Source organism: Macrobrachium nipponense, chromosome 28 (assembly GCF_015104395.2).
Source record: "Macrobrachium nipponense isolate FS-2020 chromosome 28, ASM1510439v2, whole genome shotgun sequence".
Classification (NCBI taxonomy): domain Eukaryota; kingdom Metazoa; phylum Arthropoda; class Malacostraca; order Decapoda; family Palaemonidae; genus Macrobrachium; species Macrobrachium nipponense.
In genome coordinates this window covers 22077499-22097588 of record NC_087217.1, presented here as the reverse complement: position 1 = coordinate 22097588, position 20090 = coordinate 22077499, and the positions used below count along the sequence as shown (strand labels likewise).

The 20090-nt window shown below is 37.0% G+C and overlaps 1 protein-coding gene across 4 annotated transcripts; it reads right to left on the bottom strand.

Moving 5' to 3' along the window:
- Positions 1-1058: 1058 nt before the first annotated feature.
- On the bottom strand, positions 1059-18814 carry LOC135201576 (uncharacterized). 4 transcript variants are annotated; one of them, XM_064230603.1, is made up of 9 exons: positions 18648-18814; positions 10911-12007; positions 10360-10477; positions 8567-8645; positions 7228-7761; positions 5989-6110; positions 4899-5238; positions 1556-1782; positions 1059-1186 (listed from the first exon to the last, which is right to left on the bottom strand). In XM_064230603.1, exons 2-5 carry the CDS (start codon positions 11973-11975, stop codon positions 7581-7583), a joined length of 1443 nt encoding a protein of 480 aa, XP_064086673.1. In that variant the 5' UTR covers positions 11976-12007; positions 18648-18814; the 3' UTR covers positions 1059-1186; positions 1556-1782; positions 4899-5238; positions 5989-6110; positions 7228-7580. The 4 variants fall into 4 exon arrangements, with proteins under 4 accessions (XP_064086673.1, XP_064086672.1, XP_064086674.1 ...); XM_064230602.1 differs by having other exon boundaries at positions 1059-1782; XM_064230604.1 differs by having other exon boundaries at positions 1059-1782; positions 5989-6091.
- Between the last annotated feature and the right edge of the window lie 1276 nt (positions 18815-20090).

Sequence of the window (20090 nt, the reverse complement as noted above, 5' to 3'; positions counted from 1 at the left end):
TAAAAACTGATGGTTACAATGTTTTGAGTGAAAAGATTTGCACTTACACATTGCAAATTTGTGTGTTTTGTGTTTGTTTCATTTGTGCATTTTTTCATTTTCTTATTGAAGTGTGCCTTTTTATTTTGATACTGTCCACATTTTTCTGTATTTTCATTTACATTCACAATTTAATTGACTTAGTTAATTTCATTAATTAGTCGTTGCACATTTAATTAAATTTAACACTTGTGAATTAATTTGCATTTACTTAGAAGTCTTTTCAAGTTTTATTATTGTTTAGCACTTGTGAATTAATTTCAAATTTTCAGTAATTGCCTAACACTTTTGAATTTCAATAGAATTAATTTTCTTGAATTTTGTGATGAATTAATTTTGATTTAATTCTACTTAATTTAATTCAAGAATTAATTAAACTTTACTATGTTTTCAAGTAACAGTAATTTTCCCTGATATTGTGAATTTCACTTATAAATTTTGAGTTTAATAATAAATTTTTGTATTTAAAATTTTTATAAGTATTTAATTTCTAACCAGTATATTTGCATTTAATTATGATTATATTTATGTTAGGTAGAAACATAGAGTGGTAATTGATCTGCTTTCCTTCAATTTACTTGAAGTGACTTAGAACCAGGGAAGTACTTAGACTTCTGAAATCAGGGAAATACTTAGACTTTTAAAGTTGTTGATGGAGTGATGCCCTTTAATTAATTTAATTACTTACAAGATTACCTCACACCTGTTTTGATGAACTTAGTCTGATTTTCTGCAATACTGGTAAGTTGTTAAAGGATCACTGTTGCCTTTAGAGTATTCAGTCGTTTAATACCTGTGATGAGGGTTCAGGTGTCTGGCTTTTGTGAGGTAACAATAAAATGAATGGTAAGTGTAGTAACCAGATACTTGGCACTTCGTAACAATATATATATATATATATATATATATCTATATATATATATATTATATATATATATGTATATATATATATATTATTATAAGCACGAATCTTTATTCATATACACCGGGAATTTGATAAGGTTAATTAAAATGTTAAGAAAAATTAAGTAATTTATTGTAATTGCGAACTGTCCTATCATCCAGGTGCTGATGCGGCAGCTAATACACAAAGTTGATCATCGTGAAGCATGGGGGAGCCGCAATAATTCAGCCACTTCCAAAATAGCTTAAAATATTACCAAATGCCTAATTAAACACTACACAATTATCGTATGCATACTTTTAAATTTAATTATGAGCATGTGCAGCATGTATAACACTTGGCAAGTTGCATACCTTGGAAAATCTAAATATATCTAGATATATACCAACAGTCCAAACTGACGTCCACGTAGTACATAGTAATTTATGATATCCCTGGAAGGGTACGAAACCTCGTATTACAAATATGCGAGGTATGAAAACAGATATGTAAATTATAATACTAAAAGGTAAGTCATGGTAATTGGACGGCATTTTAATATAGGAAAGCATTATCCCTCCAAACGATTTTGGATTGACATAAAAAAAAAAAACCCGAGTTTTACAGACCCACCGATATCATCCTGGGACGAAGGTGAAGTACGTGTAGAGTGAGAGACTGCGATGAAGGAAAGCTTCTTCCTGGCTGGGGTTAAACGGAGGTTACATGTCGAAAGGAAGAGTCGTCGTCCCTTCAAAGAGCTAGCTGTATATCCTTATAACAGTAAATGAAGCTCAGAGTATCTGAATTACGAAACCCTTCGTGATTGAAATCTCCTTCGTAACTAAGTTTCCGTCAACCTCGGGAAGAAAGCAAAAGCGTTAGTGGCTGCTTAGCTCAAAACCAGAACGGCCGCTGGAAGGCAGTGAACTGATAACAACCAAGGGGGTAGTTAAGTATTTGAAAACTAGGTTAACTGTCTTCCAGTGACCATGCTAACTAAACAAATTATAAAAAAATACAAATTCCATATGGAATTTTAGTACAATATATATATACATATATATATATATATATTATATAATATATATATATATATATATATATATATATATATATATGTGTGTGTGTGTGTGTGTGTATGTATGCAAATGTATATATATTTCATATATATCGCATTAAGCCAGTTCGCCTTACAAGGAGTGGTTCACGTTAAAATAAATGAATGAACACTGCCATGTGCATGATTAAAGGACTGAATCATGGATGAACCCCTGTGCAGACAACTTCCCCAACTTCCTGAATGCCAAGAGGCCCCTCCCTTCTGTCAGCTCTTTCAGACTATCCACGGTCCACACCTTAACCAGCACCCGCCCCCCGCCCCCCCCCCTCCCACCCCCCCCTTCCCGCCAATGTTACCTTAAGTAGTTCTGATTTTTTTAATGTTATTTATGATTTAATAGTTAGAATGCGTATTTTCCGAGGTACAATTATTTTCCATGACGTAAAAAAACTAAAATTCATTTGTATAAATATTTAAGCAGGATATGTTTTATAACCTTTTTTCATAAAAAAAAAGGGCAAAGTAAAGAATTTTATTCCTCAGCGAAGTTGCTGTGGTCAGAATATCCACGGAGGGTTGCCAGATATCACTAGAAAGCCACACCAGTAGATGAAGTTCCTCAAAACGGCAACACTGATGTCAATGGAAGTCAGGGTAATGGCTGATATTCGCATTCTCGTCAAAGATTTCTTCTTGTTACTGGAATAGAACAGATATTTAGCGCCTTTCCAGTTAATGGCTGTGAGTGCATGAAGGGATCATTGTTAAATGAGTTAGAATTGTTGAAACATGAGATGAAGTGTTACCATAGTATGCGTTACATGAGATGGTTTGCCCCATAGCAGGTTAATCCCTTCAGAGCACCTCGCAGGGTGCACTGTAAGCATTACTAAAGGTTCTTCGCAACTGTACCTCCATTCATATTATCTTTCTTCCATCTTGCTGTCCACCCTATCCTAAAAATTATTTCATAGTGCAACTGCTTTGAGGTTTTCATCATGTTTCACCTGACAGACCAACATACCTACTCTCAGTTGCCATTCCAGCACCGAATGGCCTCATAGGTCCCAGTGCTTGGCCTTTGGCCTAAAAACTATATATGAGAAGGATTGAAAATGAGAACTATACAGATGTGTAAGATTTGCAAAAGGTTTGACATAGTTGGATGACCACATCATCAGAGTTTTATGAGATGGTGTGGTCACATGGAGAGGATGGGGGCCGGTTAAGGTGTGGACCATGGATAGTCTAAAAGAGCTGACAGGAGGGAGGGGCCTCTTGGCATTCAGGAAGTTGGGGAAATTGTCTGCACAGGGGTTCATCCATGATTTAGCCCTTTAATCATGAACATGGCATCGTTCATTGTCATTTATTTTAACATGAACCACTCCTTGTAAGGAGAACTGGCTTGATGCGACATATATGAAATATATATACATTTGCATACACACACACACACCCTCACACACATATATATTATATATAGTATTTATATATATATATCTATATATATATAGATAATATACACAGTTGATGACTCAAGTATGCTTTCATACAAGTATCTGTTTACTTATTGGTCAGTTATTTTGTAATTTTTTTTTTATCTCCCATTTATCCCACCCATTACTCATTTTCTCTCAATACCTTTTCATATGTTTACATATAGTAATGAATTTTTTATTCGAGTGTAATCTTTTATGCAGTGTCGCATAAACCTGTTTTTTTTTTTTTTTTTTTTTTTTTTTTTTTGGGGAAGGGGGTGATTTTCTCGACAAATTTCATGCCAAGTAATCAGTATCGTTTCTCTGTATTCGTACACAGTCGAAGCAATGTCTGCTATAGTCATGTTGGACAAGCGTTGGCTTATTTAATTTCATATCATCTTCCAGGAGAAAGAATTTGATGAATCCCAGATATGGGATTTTAGTTCGTTTGATTTTCATTGTCATATTTGTCAGATTTTTCTTTCGAAATCTGTTGAAATTGTAGTGAAATTCCATACTGAAATTTTAATGTAGAGGTATCACACATGCATTTGTAGTAATGTACAGTAGAAATGTCTTTAGTTCTACATAGTAAACCCCAAAAATAGCTTTACTGTAAATGCTGAGTTAACCTGTCCTTATCAAATAAACAAAACTTTATTAAGTTTTTTTTTAAGTGCAAACCCATCTTTCACATAACCTAAATTTAGAAATATGCATCCTGTATCAAGATTATATTTTGGCCGGATTGTTGCCCCACATCTGTGCCCAGTGGACTCTGGGTACCGAGCAGGCTGTGATAGGTATGAAATAGGAACAGTGAAGAACTGTAGAGACTAGTTTTGGAGTTTGGAAGTGTGAGCTAATGTAAAATTATGAGCATATATATATAATCATATACTAAATGAAGGAGTGAATACTAATATGGATGGTGGAAGAATGGAAGCTGTTGATGTTTTATGGATGATGGTAGGATAAGAGAATGGGTGAATTACTGAAAAGGTGAAGCAAGTAGGCAATAGGATGTGTGCAAAAGTTTCTGAGCATTTGTGTGCACAAGGGATTTGTTGAACCAACTTTCCTTCATGGAAGTGAAGTGTGGATGCTGATTGCCAGTGAAAGAAATTGTGTTGTAGCTGTTCAAGATCTCTTCCGTTTTCTTGGGGGTACCCTGTTTCTGCTGTGGAGAATAGTACAGCAGAAGTTTTTACATCCAAAATGGTGCAGTGAAGGCCAGTTGGCATTCACAGCTTGTTCTTAATCAGTGACTCTGTCATTTGCTGAAATGTATTAGCTTAATCCACTGTTTTTTTTCTCACTCCGAGTACAATAATGATAAGCAAGTGCTGTCATACTTAATTTTTTATCTGGGACCAATTTTGGTTGATACTCATGTGTGCGTGCTGGCTGAGAGTCTTGTAACTGTTACCTCTGTCTCATCAGTAGATGATGTTTTGTATTGGGAGGCAGCATGCTTGTCTGAAGGCATAGTATTAGTCCTTGAGTCCTGCTGGCTTTCCTTGCATAGTGATGCAACCCTTGGACAGAGCCTTGCAACCTTTCTGTACATTCTCTTGCGCTGTTCTGAGGTCAGCACGATAACGCAGAAAATTCCAACTCCCCGAAGAGTGTTCAACGCTGTAGGGATGTAGAGTAGGTAGCTGTACCACTCTTCAGAAACTCCCACGTAAGAATCATACACAAATGAGGCAACTTCTGATATCCAAGTCAGTTCGGCCCAGAACACCAACTTCAATGAATCACTAAACCTGAAAGATGAAGAATAAAAGATATTATATTGAGTCAAAATGTTCCTTTATAGTGTTGAGCACAGCTAACGGTGTTGCTAGAGAGATGAGGGGGTGTGCAGACTGCACCAAGTGACGCCATTAGATTGGGTTGCACAAAAATGATTGTCCATAAAATTTCTATAAGAAATATTTATGTAAGAAATATGCTTTTTGTTAGTTTTTCCAACAAAAACATTTCTCATAATTAAGCCCAGTGCACATCATGGACTATTTTTCATTCTACCACACATGTGGTAAGGAAAGACCACCATTTTAACGTTAGTTTTTGCGGCCATGTGGTAAAGGAATTCAAACAAAAACCTACCCAAGATTTTGATAGATTGGCCTAAGAATATCCAGTGACTAATGACAATTGAAGATAGAGCAAGGCGTGATCCGACCTCCAGCTTACTTGAGACACGTGCAAGAATTTTCTCTTGTGCATAAGTTGTAAACATTGTATTCCCAACTTTTAACATAAATCAAAACTTGCTAAAATCTATAGTCAAATAATTGTGTCAACAACGAAAATGAAAATAAATACAGTACATAATTTTTATGTACTGTTTAACATGAACATTATTTCTTTTTTAAATTTTCATTCTATTAAATAAATCATAAATATTCTATCCACTGTCATCTTGTTAGTCTGCGTTCTTAGCATATTGAATAGAGACAATACAAAGGAAATAAGCGAAGGATAAAGAGACGGGTAGGAAGGCAACTTACATGCTACGATTCTCATATTTCCTGAGTCCCGATGACTGTCTCTCTGCCTTGTCAGACTTTGGCCTCTGGTCTGTTCCTGTAGCTGTGCTCTGATTACTCTATGCTGGCGATCATTGTTATATCTGTTGTTAGTCAAAGTGGACAAACATTCACATGGAATAAGGATAGAGACTGACTGTAAAATGGCAACTATGCTCAGTAAAGGATGGGTAATTAAATCATGGTGCCTGACCAATTTAAACTCATGGCAAGTGAGTGAACTTCATTTCTCTACTTTAAGAGTAACAGTTAAGACTCTCTTAATGTATTCACAAATCTACATATTCATAGCATCAGAACAGCACTAGATTTAGTATATTTCTCTACATTTTATGCCATTTTGGGGAAGGAACAAAAAGCGTAGATGGATAAAAAGGGCCTTTTCATATTCTAAAAAGAAATACCTGTCTTGTAAACTAAACTAGTTGCCTAATAGTACCTTCCTGAAAGATCAGGAAACTAAACTTGATCGACATAGGATGCCCACTTCTCAATAATACCGCTTTCATTATGTATGTTATCTTAGTGAATTGTTTGTTTGTTTGTACGTGTTTTTACGTTGCATGGAATCCGTGGTCATTCAGCAACGGGACCAACGGCTTTACGTGACTTCCGAACCACGTCGAGAGTGAACTTCTATCACCAGAAATACACATCTCTCACACCTCAATGGAATGTTCGAGAATCGAACTCGCGTCCACCGAGGTGGTACGCCAACACCATACCGACCACGCCACTGAGGCGCTTGATATCTTAGTGGAAGGAAAGAAGGAGTATAAGTCCAACCAGCACCTAATCGAGTTAAAGGTTAAAAGTATTATGGGATAGACATTCAACAAGCACCCATTGGCGTCTGTGACTACGTGCTTTAACTAGCAGGAGTGAAAAGCATGTAAATTAAGCAGAATTCAGCATGAATATTATATTGGGGCATTCCTGCTGATAGAATGGTAAATAAGAAGGAACAGACCTTCCATTTGGTGTGCAAACACTAGAGGTGGCATTGTGATTTTAACCCCATGATTGTTGTTTCAGTTACCAAAATTACTACGTGAAATAAACAAGTCTGTTGATTAATGATTAATAAGTTTTGTGAAGAATGAATTGTTTGTGATTGAAGCCATATACAATAACCAAATTCATTATGTAAAAACACCCCTGGTCTATGGTTAAAGTTGCTCAAGGTGAGAATATACTTACCCTCAGGGTTGTTTTGGGGTCTTAACCCTTGCTGAAGTCGCCTAAGTTTCGCACGTCTGACAAGTTTGCTCGCTGTCAGACTTGCTCGCTGCCAGTAAGACAATGTTTGCACATAGGGAGATGCACATTGGCAAATATAGATAGAGCAGCTGTGCTCTTGCATCTAAAAGGAGTAAAGAATTTTGTCATCAGGAAAATTTCTCAGGCACTACACATATTGATGAAAAGATTTATATAGAATAGAATTTTTATTTTTCTCTGGTGGAGATCTCACTTTGAAATGCCAGTATTACATAGATCCTCAATCTTGAAGCATCGAACATCTGAAAGGAAGAAGACTTGCCCTACAGAATTCAAGATAACTTACCCCAGAGAAGACACTCCTTTTGCCCAAACCTTGGTGTGATGACTGAACAAGGCAAGTTGGGTCTGTAATAGTCAAGTGTCAGAGCTACTGCTGTGATGACACCTGCCACACCCCAGGACCATAAGCAGTAGCACAGAAACCTCAGGTGTTCATTCATTCTGATACCTCTGTAAGTATAGTGTTTGAAAAAAATAAAGATCTAAGTAGTGTATGTTGCTGCAAAAAAATGAGTATGCATTATTTCACAGTTGATAATAACATCCACAGTAGCGTTTGTTATGTTTGATAAACCTTGGCGATTTTTTCATTGCTGAAAGCTTCTTATTGTAAACTGCACATATAGTGGTGGTATTTATTAATACCATTTCTTAATATTTTTAGCACTCAATACCTTACCAAGAAATGACAGAAGATTTTTTTAACAATTGGGTATAACCACGTCCTCACTCACCTCTGTTGAGGCTGTAGTGTAAAGGGTTAAGTTTAGGTGTCATTCTTTTGTCTTTTTGAATTTCTCTTAAAGCTACCGAGGGGCTTCCATAGTCCACTAGGGAATTTACATAGTCCACTAGAGAATAATAACCAAATTTGTAGCTATAGGACTTCATCTTCAAATAAATAAAAGAAATATGAGCTGACATGGTAACCAATCTGTGATCTGTGATAATCTTGATAAATATTGTCACTTAATATCTTTACCATTTACTTGGACATCGAATCTTTGAACATTACTAATAAGTAGACCAGTGTCGCTGTATTTTCATACTTAACAACTTCCAGACTCTCTCTCATTTCTAAAAGTGTTCTGGTTGGTTCCAAAGACAACAGAACTTTCAGTGCCAAAATAGAAGAAGGAAAATGCTAAGGATAATTCCATCCAAGAGTCTTTGTCACGAGGAACAATAGAATAAAGATCAGAAAGAAAGACTTTTCCAGTTTATGAAAATCATGAAGTTTGATGGTAAAACTTACATTGTGAGGACGAGCGACTCCATGGAGATAGACGTGTTCCACAGGAAGGCAGCTAAGGTTGAGAACAGCAGGGCCCCACCTGTCAGAATAAGAAAAGTGGTGATCAATAAAAGAAAGCGCCTCAGTGGTGTAGTCAGTATGGTCTTGACCTGCCACCTTGGTGGCTGTGAGTACGATTCTCGGGCATTCCACCGAGGGGTTAGAGGTGTGTATTTCTAGTGATAGAAATTCACTCTCGACGGGGTTCGAAAGTACGCGTAAAGCCGTTGGTCCCATTGCTGAATAACCACTGGTTCCATGCAACATAAAAACACCATACAAACAAACAAAAAAAACTTGCTCAGGCCCTCTGGTCTTGAAGCTTATCCCTGTTAACCCTCTATGAGCAATATCTGTGCAGGTCCTAAATTAGGGAGAATATTTATTGTTAATATGCCATTTAATACTGTATACGTAGTTTCATATTAAGGGGCTAGCTTTTAAACTGACTTGTGCATAGAGAAAGAGAGAGGGAGAGAGAGATGGGGAGCAGATGAACTGGAAATTGTTGCCCAGGGTTTTCTAGGCTATTACCTTTATTTCAGGACTGGGGAAACAGGTGAAGTTACTGTGGTAATATCTTTCCAGATGACTATTTTATCCATAAATCATGATTGAAAGGCCATCGTAAATAATGTGTGCGCAATCATTTGCAACATGTCGAAAATATCGAGAGACTTGCAACTTTGCAAGTTTACACAGAGTAGAATGCTCATATGTTGCAGACAAAGTAATTAGAAGAGAAATAGTAGTCTACTCAACAAAAACAAGTTAAAAAACAGTAATCAGCAATAAGTGGATCAAATCAATTCAGAAAGGAAGGGTGATTTAGCGTAGCTGTATTATCGATAAGACAGTTCCTAGTTGGAAGAGTAGTTTACGTGGAATCAGAGGAATTTATTTCTGGTGATTAGAAATTCATTTCTCGATATAATGTGGTTCTGATCCCACAATAAGCTGTAGGTCCCGTTGCTAGGTAACCAATTGGTTCCTAGCCACGTAAAAATATCTAATCCTTCGGGCCAGCCTTAGGAGATCTGTTTTTGCTACTAGCTCTGTGGTTTGGAGGGGAGGCCCACCATTGCACACTACATCATGGATATACTTGATAGTCTTTATTCCTATAACTTAAGAATAACCCCTGAGGTGATACAATAGCATCGTGGTGACATAGTATATGGAGGCTCTCATTTGAAAAAATTCTGGCTGTTTGTACCCAAATAAGAAAGGAAAGGAATATTTGACAATCAAATCCCAAAGAAAGTGGACCTATAGAACGAGGGAGTCTGAAGGTCTCTTTTGCACTACACCCTGGGAGATTGAAGTGTGGTCTATACCAAGGGCAAATAAATTGTTGGGGAGGAAAGTTGTTGAGCCAACTCTCCCTTATGGAAGTGAAATGATGATAAGGAAAACAAATGATACACACAGTTGAAGTTGCTGAAAGCGACCTGAAATCTCTACAGCCGGAGGGCCAGAGAGTGTTCTATGTGGCGTAGGTCAAATAAAGTGGTAGAGGTGCAGGGTATACCTTCAATGTCTTAGTCCTAATAGCACAATAGTTTTCTAATCATCTTTATTCTTACCGAGAGACGATTTTTGATGAACATTCTTTTGCATGAGTGAATTTTTTAAAGCTGGATTTACAATGGCTTTCACATATTTAGAAAATAATTATGCTAAAATGCCATGTTCGAAACTACCCAAAATGAAAAACTATCTCGAAGCACTAAGTAAAAGACTCCATTACTCACTAAGCACAGTGCAAGTTCCTTCATCGTGAACTACACTCAACTCAATGATCAGGATTTGAAAGGCCAGGAAGTAGGACATCACATAAGCCAGAAGGATTCTCCCAGCAAGTGTGTTAATCTGTGGGATGAAAGATACATTATGTCGTGAACAAAGTAGGAAGAGCAAGCAGGTCTCAATAATCATAAACAGATGCAAATACACGAATTAAAAGATTGCGGATCGCTAACGTGCTTGAGAAGACCCCAAGGCTTCTGCAAAATGTGAACCAAGAGATCTGTTGAATGGAAATCTTTTTAAGAAAAATGAATTCGACTTTGAAGAGCAAATCAGGAATTGAACCCCAAGTATAAATATGAAGATCGTACTGGCCTCCTCTCAATAAAAAGAAAAAATTATTGGTAACCAATTAGAGGCATTTATTGTCTATTGACTGTTGTGTGGGTTGGGGCGGCAAGGATGAGTGAACAAGTTGCAAGTGGAGGCGAATCTATTAATGTGAAGGCACTGGGTGATGCGCCTCAGAAGTAGACTGAACAGTGGTGTGACTCACCTTTCTCACGGTATATAGTGCACGCCTTACTCTGACAGTGACCAAGAAGAGAACTGTGGCGAGTAACACAGCGCAGGAGAATCCCAGAAGAACAGGAATGACGACGAACTTTTCCTGATGCTTCAAGAACTTTGATTCAAAATTGTTACACACTAAGACCAGAATGTCCGTGTTGTTGTCAACATCTGCATAATCGATGCAGTATTCTGTTTTTCTGACCTGTACCTTTTCTCGGATGCAGCTGTTTTCTAAAGTATTCTCCTCCACGTAGAAAATACTCATGGTCTGGTCTTCGTCAAAGTCGGCGTAATCTGAATCTGATAGTTGGCCAAAAGGAAAGTAATGCAGAACAGACACATTATTACTATTGCAGACTGGGGGTCCTGCCACTTCGATTTCCGTAACATTAGCTGCCACAAACTCTTCCGCCTTGACAATATGCAGGTCAAGAGTGTTGTTACTGACACAAGACAGGGAGTCACTGAGGTACTCTCCTTTCGGACAACATTTTCCAACATGAAGACCTTTGCTGAAACGATCGAGCAATCTAGGCGGTAAAATGTGGGCTACGTCTCTCAAGCACAATATGGCTACACTTTCTGTTGTACCTGTCATTTCTCTATAATCTTCCACACAATAAAAGTAATCAGTTTGATCCCCATAGGTGGAACTTACAGACAGGCTGTTGTCCTCTCCAACCATCCAGTGAGTCGATTCCTCTCCCGTTTTTAACATTGTACTACAGTTTTTTCCATCAAATTCAGGCCATGAGATCTGTGGAAAGTGGGTTTCCGTCAGCCTAGTCATTGTCTTACTTGGAACATAATCAGGTCCTCCTGGTACACAGCCTTTGCCAGAAAAGATTTCATGTGGTGGGCAGCACTTTTTAAAAACGTATCCATCAGAGTTGAGAGGCAAATGTGAATCACTGTCAGTGATATTGTGCTGAGTTGATGATGAAGAATTTCCATGAGGTGCTTCAAGGTCACTCCCATTTTGCAGACTAAAGGCTTCCTTCTGCCACGCTAAGATGAATGGCGTTAGTAACAGAAAAGTGTTCTTCATGGGGTCCTTCAGTCCTTGACGTTTTTCCAGGCCTGGAAATATGTAAAATCGAACTCAGAAAGTGACATATGGCTGGCTGAGCAGTGGGTCAAGTCAAGTAGAACTCAGAAGACTTCCACTCAAGATATTTTACAAGAATTTTGAAAATCATCCATTCTTTGGTTAATTTTAAATTAGAAACCATACCTTATCTAGTGATTTTACAATTTTCACACCTGTGGGAAATTTGGACAACAGTGACAATGGTTGCACTTTGGAAACTGGAAACCTTCATTTCGTGTTGTCAACCTCGAAGTTTTATCTCTGACATTGTAAAAGTTTTTTTTTTTTTTTTACTGATACAAGCCCTAGGAATATTTCAACCTGCTTTTGGCAATATGGTACAGAGTTGGTGTTTTTACATGCAGCACGGCACTCTTAAATACTTTGCATCACTATCAGACAGGGGAACGAAGAACTGGGTACTGAATCACTGGCTCTGTATCATGGTCTTTTACTGCTGCAGTGTGGGATCTGTGGTGAGAAGTTGAAACCAGCATTCTTTGGAAGCTTGAATTTCAAGTCGCTGGCCACTTTGGTGTGCTTGTTCCACGTGAATAGGTTTCATTTACTGAAATAATATTAATACTAATAATAAGTCTTGACGTTTACAATGAAAACAGATGAATTTGATTCCCCATTTTAAAGTTACTGAACTGTGGCAGTTTGATTGTCCAGGAATTTCTTATTGTTTGCTCAGGGAGTAAGCCTACAAACTGCTTTGCCATTGTTCTTGTTCTTGTTTGGTGGGGTAGGAAAGGTCAATGGAAGAGCTTAAAGAGATCTGAAAAGTGTGCTTTGTGTTGAATTAATGATAAAGGAATTTTAGGATACAATATTTATGATTTATTTATTAGAATGAAAATGTAAAAAAACAAATAATGTGAATGTTCAACAGTACAGAAAAAATATTTCTCAAAATATAGCCTATTCATTTCAATTTTCGTTGGTGAAAGAAGGCTCTATTTGACCTTAGATTTTAGCATGTTTTAGTTTTTTTTTAGTCTACTGAATTAAGTCTGTTTTTTTCTCAATTATTTTGTATTTCCACTTACACAACTGAGAATGTGTGAACTTGTTAAATTCGTGACCTTTTTATTTGATCCTTATTGTTAGTGTGAGTAATAATTATGAAGACCACTTCACGCCAAGTTAGGAATATATTCTTCACAACTTATACGTGAGGGGAAAATCTTGCACGCGTCTTGAGTAATCTGGAGGTCGGATCACACTTGTTTTCTTTATTTATCTGCGACCAGTGGTTTTGTTTATGTGTATATTTGGTTGTTTATTGAGAGGGTTGGGTGGATGAAGATTAGTTTTAACAGATTTAATACATTTAATCATCTAATATACCTCAGAAAAATGGGAGTGATTCAACTCTTCGAAACGAGTAGCACGCACTAGTTCTTAGGGTTGGAAGTACTGAAGATGGTAACTAAAGTTCCCTGTTGAAGCTGCACTTAAATAGAAAATATATTTCCAGTTTTGGTATCCATTATTATTATTGTTATTATATTACTCTCTGCCAGTGGCAAGATGTGGAGCGATTGGCACTGTGTATATACAACAAAGGTTTGCGAACACTACCAATTTTTATGGCAACATTGCGCCATATATTTTAACTGTACAATTATATTTCTATTTTTCTGTGTTTTTTATGTTTTTCTGTAGCTTTTTTATCTTACATAGTGTGCATTGGTATTTGGAAGTTCATTTATCTACCGTAAGGGGTAGTGCTGCTTATTTACTGTGCTAAGAAGATGTGAGTTCTTACACTTGTGCAGTATTGGTAAACTATATATATGTATATATATATAAATATAATATAGATAAATATTAATATATAGGTATATATATATATATATACATATATATAGAGAATATATAATATATATATATATATATATATATAGATATATATATCATGTTAGATAATAATAACATATATATATATATATATATATAGGTATATAATAGAGCTATTATATATATGATATATATATGTATATATTATACTATATATATTACATCTATATATATATATATATATAGATATAATATATATAATATACATATATATATATATATATATATAGTATATATATATATATATATATATATATATATATATATATATATATATATATATATATATATATAGTGCATATGGATGCATGTACACTCGGCAAGGAAAGTCATGATTACACTTTTTTTTAAATCTTTGGACATATAATTGCTCAATAATGCCACACTTGGCAACTCTAGAAAGGGGGCGGATCTTCAAAATCATAGCTTTTGGTGCTTTCTAGATTTACATTAACTTTACACCATAAAGATTCTGTAGAATTCCTATAAATAATATATATTATGATATATATATATATATATATATATAATATATATATAATATATATATATATATAGATATATATATATCGAATAATATATATATCTATATATATATATATATATATATATATATATATTATGTGTGCATTTGGGTATACATGTACACTCGGCAAGGAAAGTTAAGATACAGTTTTTTTAAATCTTCGGACATATATTGTTCAATAATGCCACACCTGGCAACTCTTGAAAAGGGGCGGAGCTTCAAAATCGTAGCGTTTGTTGCTTTCTAGATTTCCATCAACTTTACAGCATAAAGATTCAGTTGAGGTCCTATAATAATTTAAACTTGAATGTAGAAACAGGCTCTATATTATTCGTTAATTGGTTTGGTAACGTTAGTTCAGGGTAGAATATCGATCATCCTTTTTTAAAACCTACTGTGAAACCTTATTTATAAGTAATGTTTGACACTAAACTGACGTAAAATTCATACGTAATTAAAGACGTATCTTAAACAATGAGAGAAAGGGTTTTAAAATTTGGGCAATACTTGTGGAAATCGTGAGGAACAATACAGTAAAGAATGGAATATTATGACGATAGAGAGAGAGCGCGCAAGCATAGGTCAATCGATAGAGATACTTAATTCATTATATTTACTTTGAGAGATTGAGTGAAAATATTTTTTCAAATGTTTCAAAAGTGGAAGAGAGAGAGAGAGAGAGAGAGAGAGAGAGAGAGAGAGAGAGAGAGAAACTTGGAAGAGAGAGAGAGAGAGAGCACAAGCATAGGCCTATCTATAGGGATACTCAATTCATTATATTTACTTTGAGAGATTGTTTGATAATATTTTTTCAAATGTGTTTTAAAAGTGGAGAGAGAGAGAGAGAGAGAGAGAGAGAGAGAGAGAGAGAGAGAGAGAGAGAGAGAGAGAGAGAATTATAGTATTGGTGACGGACTTGTGACGGGGGAAAGGCAGAGAATTATAGTATTGGTGACGGACTTGTGACGGGGGAAAGGCAGAAGAAAATATAATGAATTAAGTATCTCTGTCGATAGGCCTATGCTTGCGCGATATGATATGACTGCCAAGATCGTGCTGCACTATGGTAGATAAAATTTGAAGGATCACAATATTCAAGTTAATTCTCTAAGAAATTCATACCCTAATCTTGATTACATTCGACAGTTGCCGTAGCATTTAAAGATTGTAAAAAGACGTGGAAAATTTTAGACACAGGGTGCGGTCATTCTTGCTCTCTTGATATAGTCTTTACTTTTGAAAATCGGGTTTCATCCACAAATCATTCACGAAAAAAGCTGTGTTAAGTAAAAATATTTATTACCACAAATAACTCAATATGTATTGCACAGGCAATTAAAGTTTTATATCGTGGGAGATCTTTCAGCCTCGCGGCAAAGAAATGCAGTCGTGTAGGGCTGTAGGCTACTACGAACTGCTTAGTAATGGGAGCATATAGCCAGAAAATCTTTGAGCTGACATGCTACTTTAACCTTGATTAAGATTTATGTTTAAAGACAGTAGCTTTGCAAACAGCAACTAGTATTCGATCCATGTCAACGTCAAAGTAATCAAAGTGTGAAATCCGATACGTTAGCCAGTATTCAGTGACTTGCGCTTTCCCGCTTGAAAGTCTAACTTAGGCTAAGGCCCCACCGAATCCGTCGCGGCGCGTCGCGTGCGTCTAACACGGCTACGCGTTTTGTGCGTTTCGATCAACTGTTATAGTTCAAACACGAGTGGCCCCACACGGCGCATGAGCGTGCGTGGCGTCAGGTGCGTTACCGGACTAGATGCGCAAGGAACAAAACATTTTGTTTTTAGCCGCACGTGGACGTGCGTCTCCGAGCTGGGGTCCGCATGAAGGAAGAAATTGTGGTAGACTTACAACATCTGCATTTGAACCACCGGCCCAACTTTGAGTTATAATCAAATGTGATGATTTTTGGTTATGATAAAGGATTAAAGAATTTTTTTATTATATTCTAATGGATACATTTATGTAAATATCTTTGTTTCAGAAGTTCCTGCATCAGTGTTCAGTTCACACACAATTCTACGTATCTTAATTTTTGTATTAAATAAAATAAAGTGCAACTTTAATTTCGAAATCAGTAATCCTTCCCTCAGAGTTACTACAAGTTTCTTACGTTGATACGGATCTTCTGTAATTGGTATCAAATTTTGATATTCGAGATATAATGCCCTCGTGAATTAAGTCAAAGGTTTTCGGCGGCATCCGACAATATTAAAAAAAAAACTTGTCTGGAGTTTTGCATATTCTTCACTCTTTCCTCATGTAAAGTTACGTCATAAGTCCAGATTTTCCTGCTGTTCAACGCCTCTAATTTGATTGACAGCACCGAGTCAGAGGAAAACCTCGCGCTATCCCTTCATAATGGCAAGTACTGCTGAAGTTTGAATTGTCCGTCTTATAACCGTCACTCGTTTGTCTGGTTGGGCCACACGCGCAGAAGACGGAGACGCTTGTAGACGGATAGCCGTGTTGGACGCACGCGACGCGCCGCGACGGATTCGGTGGGGCCTTAGCCTAAGGCTCCTCCTCACATCACAGAAAACGCTCATGCGGATGCAACTAGATTTGTTCAACCTACCTTAGCCGTCGCAACATTGAGTGCCATTGACGTCAGCTAAATTTAATCGCTTTGGAATACAAACATAAGTTTGTAGAAAGTAAAATAATTGCATTCACCACTTACGATTATGCAATATATCCCCGTTCATGAAGCTAAACGAGTAAATATTGTCGTGATACATAGTACTGAAATCAGAAATTCACATTCTATCTACCAGATCTCTATGAACGAATCCATCTGAGAAATTCCAATTACTTCGGACATAATATATCGTGTTTTTAAGTATCTGAACGGTTTTGTTTTGCAGTTTTAATTTATATGATATAATTTGCAGTATATTTTCATATTCTAGAGTAAATTTAGCGATATTATGTCTTTTCAGTAAAAACAAATGGGAAATTGGATGAACGAAAGCTAATGAAAACTATCTTCAGTTTTCTTGTCGAGTGTACTTGCATTCAAGCAGATGGAGGAATAACCTGCATGCTCGGGTAGTCACTTCATTTGTGTATGCCACGCACTCTCTTTCCCAAACGGACTTTATGTTCAAGGTTCCAACGTTCATTGTTTACTCTAGCTAATATCCTGATCTTTAGCAACACTTGTCGTGGTTGCCATTATGTCACGTAAGAAAATCTAAACACAGGTTTTGATGTCTACCTCATATACTATACTGCCTAAGCGTCACAAATGTCTGTGTTTCATGACGTAAGTGCAACATTAATGTTCCTAATTAATATTCACCCAGGATGGCGTAAAATTAAGTCTGCAGTTGTTTAAAGATCAATGTCCATCGTGGGGTAGGTACACGTAGACCATGGATGGATACGACTTCTGAATATAAAGCTTACTCGAGCAGCATCTTAAAAAGTCTTCGAGGAATTACGCCTCCACGGATGCCTTCTCGAAGTCAGAAGTAGAAATTTTATGCTCGTAGGAGACAAAGACGGTCTGATTTGAATTAACTGTAAGAGTTTAATGCGTGTTTTTAATATCCTCAATGATCACGAGTTCTCGATTTTCTCAGAATTTTGTTTTTCGATACTTTCCACTAGAAGGTTAGGTAGTACATAATTTATGCCAAATTTATGTACATAACTTGGCAGGGAACAGCGAAAGTTCTCCCGCTGCTCAGAGCAGCTGTTGCCCGAATTTTGCAGAATAATGACTGAGGTTGCAAGTAGAACGCAAATAACTTCTCAGGGAAGATAAGTCGTTTATTTCAAACACTCGATAATTGCACTAATTTTTGTAAGGGGGAATCGTGTGTCCGTCAGCTCATTCATTATTTTCGTAGCCTTAGAAAACCAAAGTTTCGATGAAAGAAAAATATTATATATATAATATATTTTATATATTATACCATAATACATTTGTCAAGGTCACGTGAAACATTAAGTCCGTCTTGCAGCTTTCCAAAGATCTTATTTCCACGAAGAAAAAAAAAAAAAACGAAGCTCCTCCATTATAAAAGCCAAGTTAATGTTGTCACCAGCAAGGTCTGTAGATATTCTATAGACCTTGGTCACCAGTATCGTCCCAAGTTCCCAATACACAGTTTATTTGTAAGCACGAGGCACGAGAGAGACACTACGAAGCTTAGGCCTAACTACGATAATGACAAAGTGAGTGAGATTCGTTTAAAACAAAGAAAAAACTGACCGTGGACAAATCTTCAGGCTATGTAAGGTTCCTCGTTCTTGAGTCCTCTTCGCTCTCTCTCCCTCCAGTCGCAGTCGAAAGCACACTGACCATAATTATTCCAAACTTCAAAGAAGAGGGCATGCGTGGAATAATTCTCTGCATATCATGTGACCACCCGGACATGGCGAAGCCACGGTGGGGCCGGAGGGTGATGGAGTCATCTGCTACCTTCCAAAATTTTGACGAGGAGAATCGGTTATCATTTAATCTTATTTCTTTGTACATTATTGGTTTTTTTTTTCATACGAGTTTATCACCAGTTTTTGTGTTTTTTTTTTTTTGTAATTTCCCATTTCTTTATGTTTGTTTATTTTTTTTAACATTTTTATGTTTTTTTTTTTTTGTTTATTCCATCTTTATCTGCCACAAGACGGCAGATTTTTACCCATATTCCGCCTCTTTCTCACTATTGCCCGCAGGGGAGCAGTGCACCTCACGCAGTAAACCGAAGCTTCTATGCAGCGTCCTTTCGGCCCGTCGCTATCAGCCCCTTTCATTCATTTTATTGTACCTCCTTTCGCATTCTCTTCCTCTCATCTTAGTTCCCATTCCCTCCTATCAATTTTTTTCTTTTACTCTCGGTTTCCATCTCAGCACTGAATGACCTCATAGGTCCAAGTGCTTGGCCTTCGGCCAAAATCCTATATTCCATTTCCAATTCATTACCACGGATGCCTCTACGATCCACGATTGAAAAAAACTTGAACTGCTATTTACTGCCGAGCTTTGGAATTCTCTCTCTCTCTCTCTCTCTCTTACTCCACTCCGTAATTCTCTTTAATTCGCTTTATTGTTTTCCTCGGGGGGGGGGGGGGGGGGGGGGGGCAGGAGGTGGTGGGCACCGGAAGGGCACCATATTGGTTTATCATCCAGCAACTGGGTCTTTGCGTGGGGACGCCTTCAGTGCTTAGCTCAACATGACGGAAGAATGAAACAATGACGAATGTGAGGCATTGTGAAATATGTAGAGTGGAGGAGGACAGCACCGAACATTTATTCACGTGTCAATTACTACAAAAAGCAAATAAGGATATAAATTTAGGAACACTGTTATCCCCTAACAGAAAACTGGGAGAATATATAAGGATAGCCCTCAAAATTAAGAATGTTCTTAACCTGAAAAGCGATGGATGTCAAAGCTAAGTAACACGGCTCTGTCTCACTTATAAAGAAGAAGAAATGAAAGGGAGTTTGGGTAAAAGTAAATAAAGCTTTGCACCTCATAGTGTAGTGTGCCCGCAACTGTGTTTGTGGAGTGAGCGCCTTGGAACCAGGAACTAGGACATTCCAGGTCTCACGTCCGTCTTGTGAGCAAATCCTGCAAGTTTCTCTTTCCCCTCACACAAAATCACGAAGGATTTTCAATACTGTTGACGTGGTAGATTCATAATGCTGAGCTCA

What these genes read in the sequence shown, in the direction of transcription:
- LOC135201576 (XM_064230602.1), bottom strand. Translation starts at nt 11,975, where the DNA reads ATGAAGAACACTTTTCTGTTACTAACGCCATTCATCTTAGCGTGGCAG. An exon ending in CACTATATACCGTGAGAAAG is followed by an intron (nt 10,478 to 10,910) that starts GTGAGTCACACC and finishes TTCATCCCACAG; the next exon opens with ATTAACACACTTGCTGGGAG. An exon ending in AGGAACTTGCACTGTGCTTA is followed by an intron (nt 8,646 to 10,359) that starts GTGAGTAATGGA and finishes TTATTCTGACAG; the next exon opens with GTGGGGCCCTGCTGTTCTCA.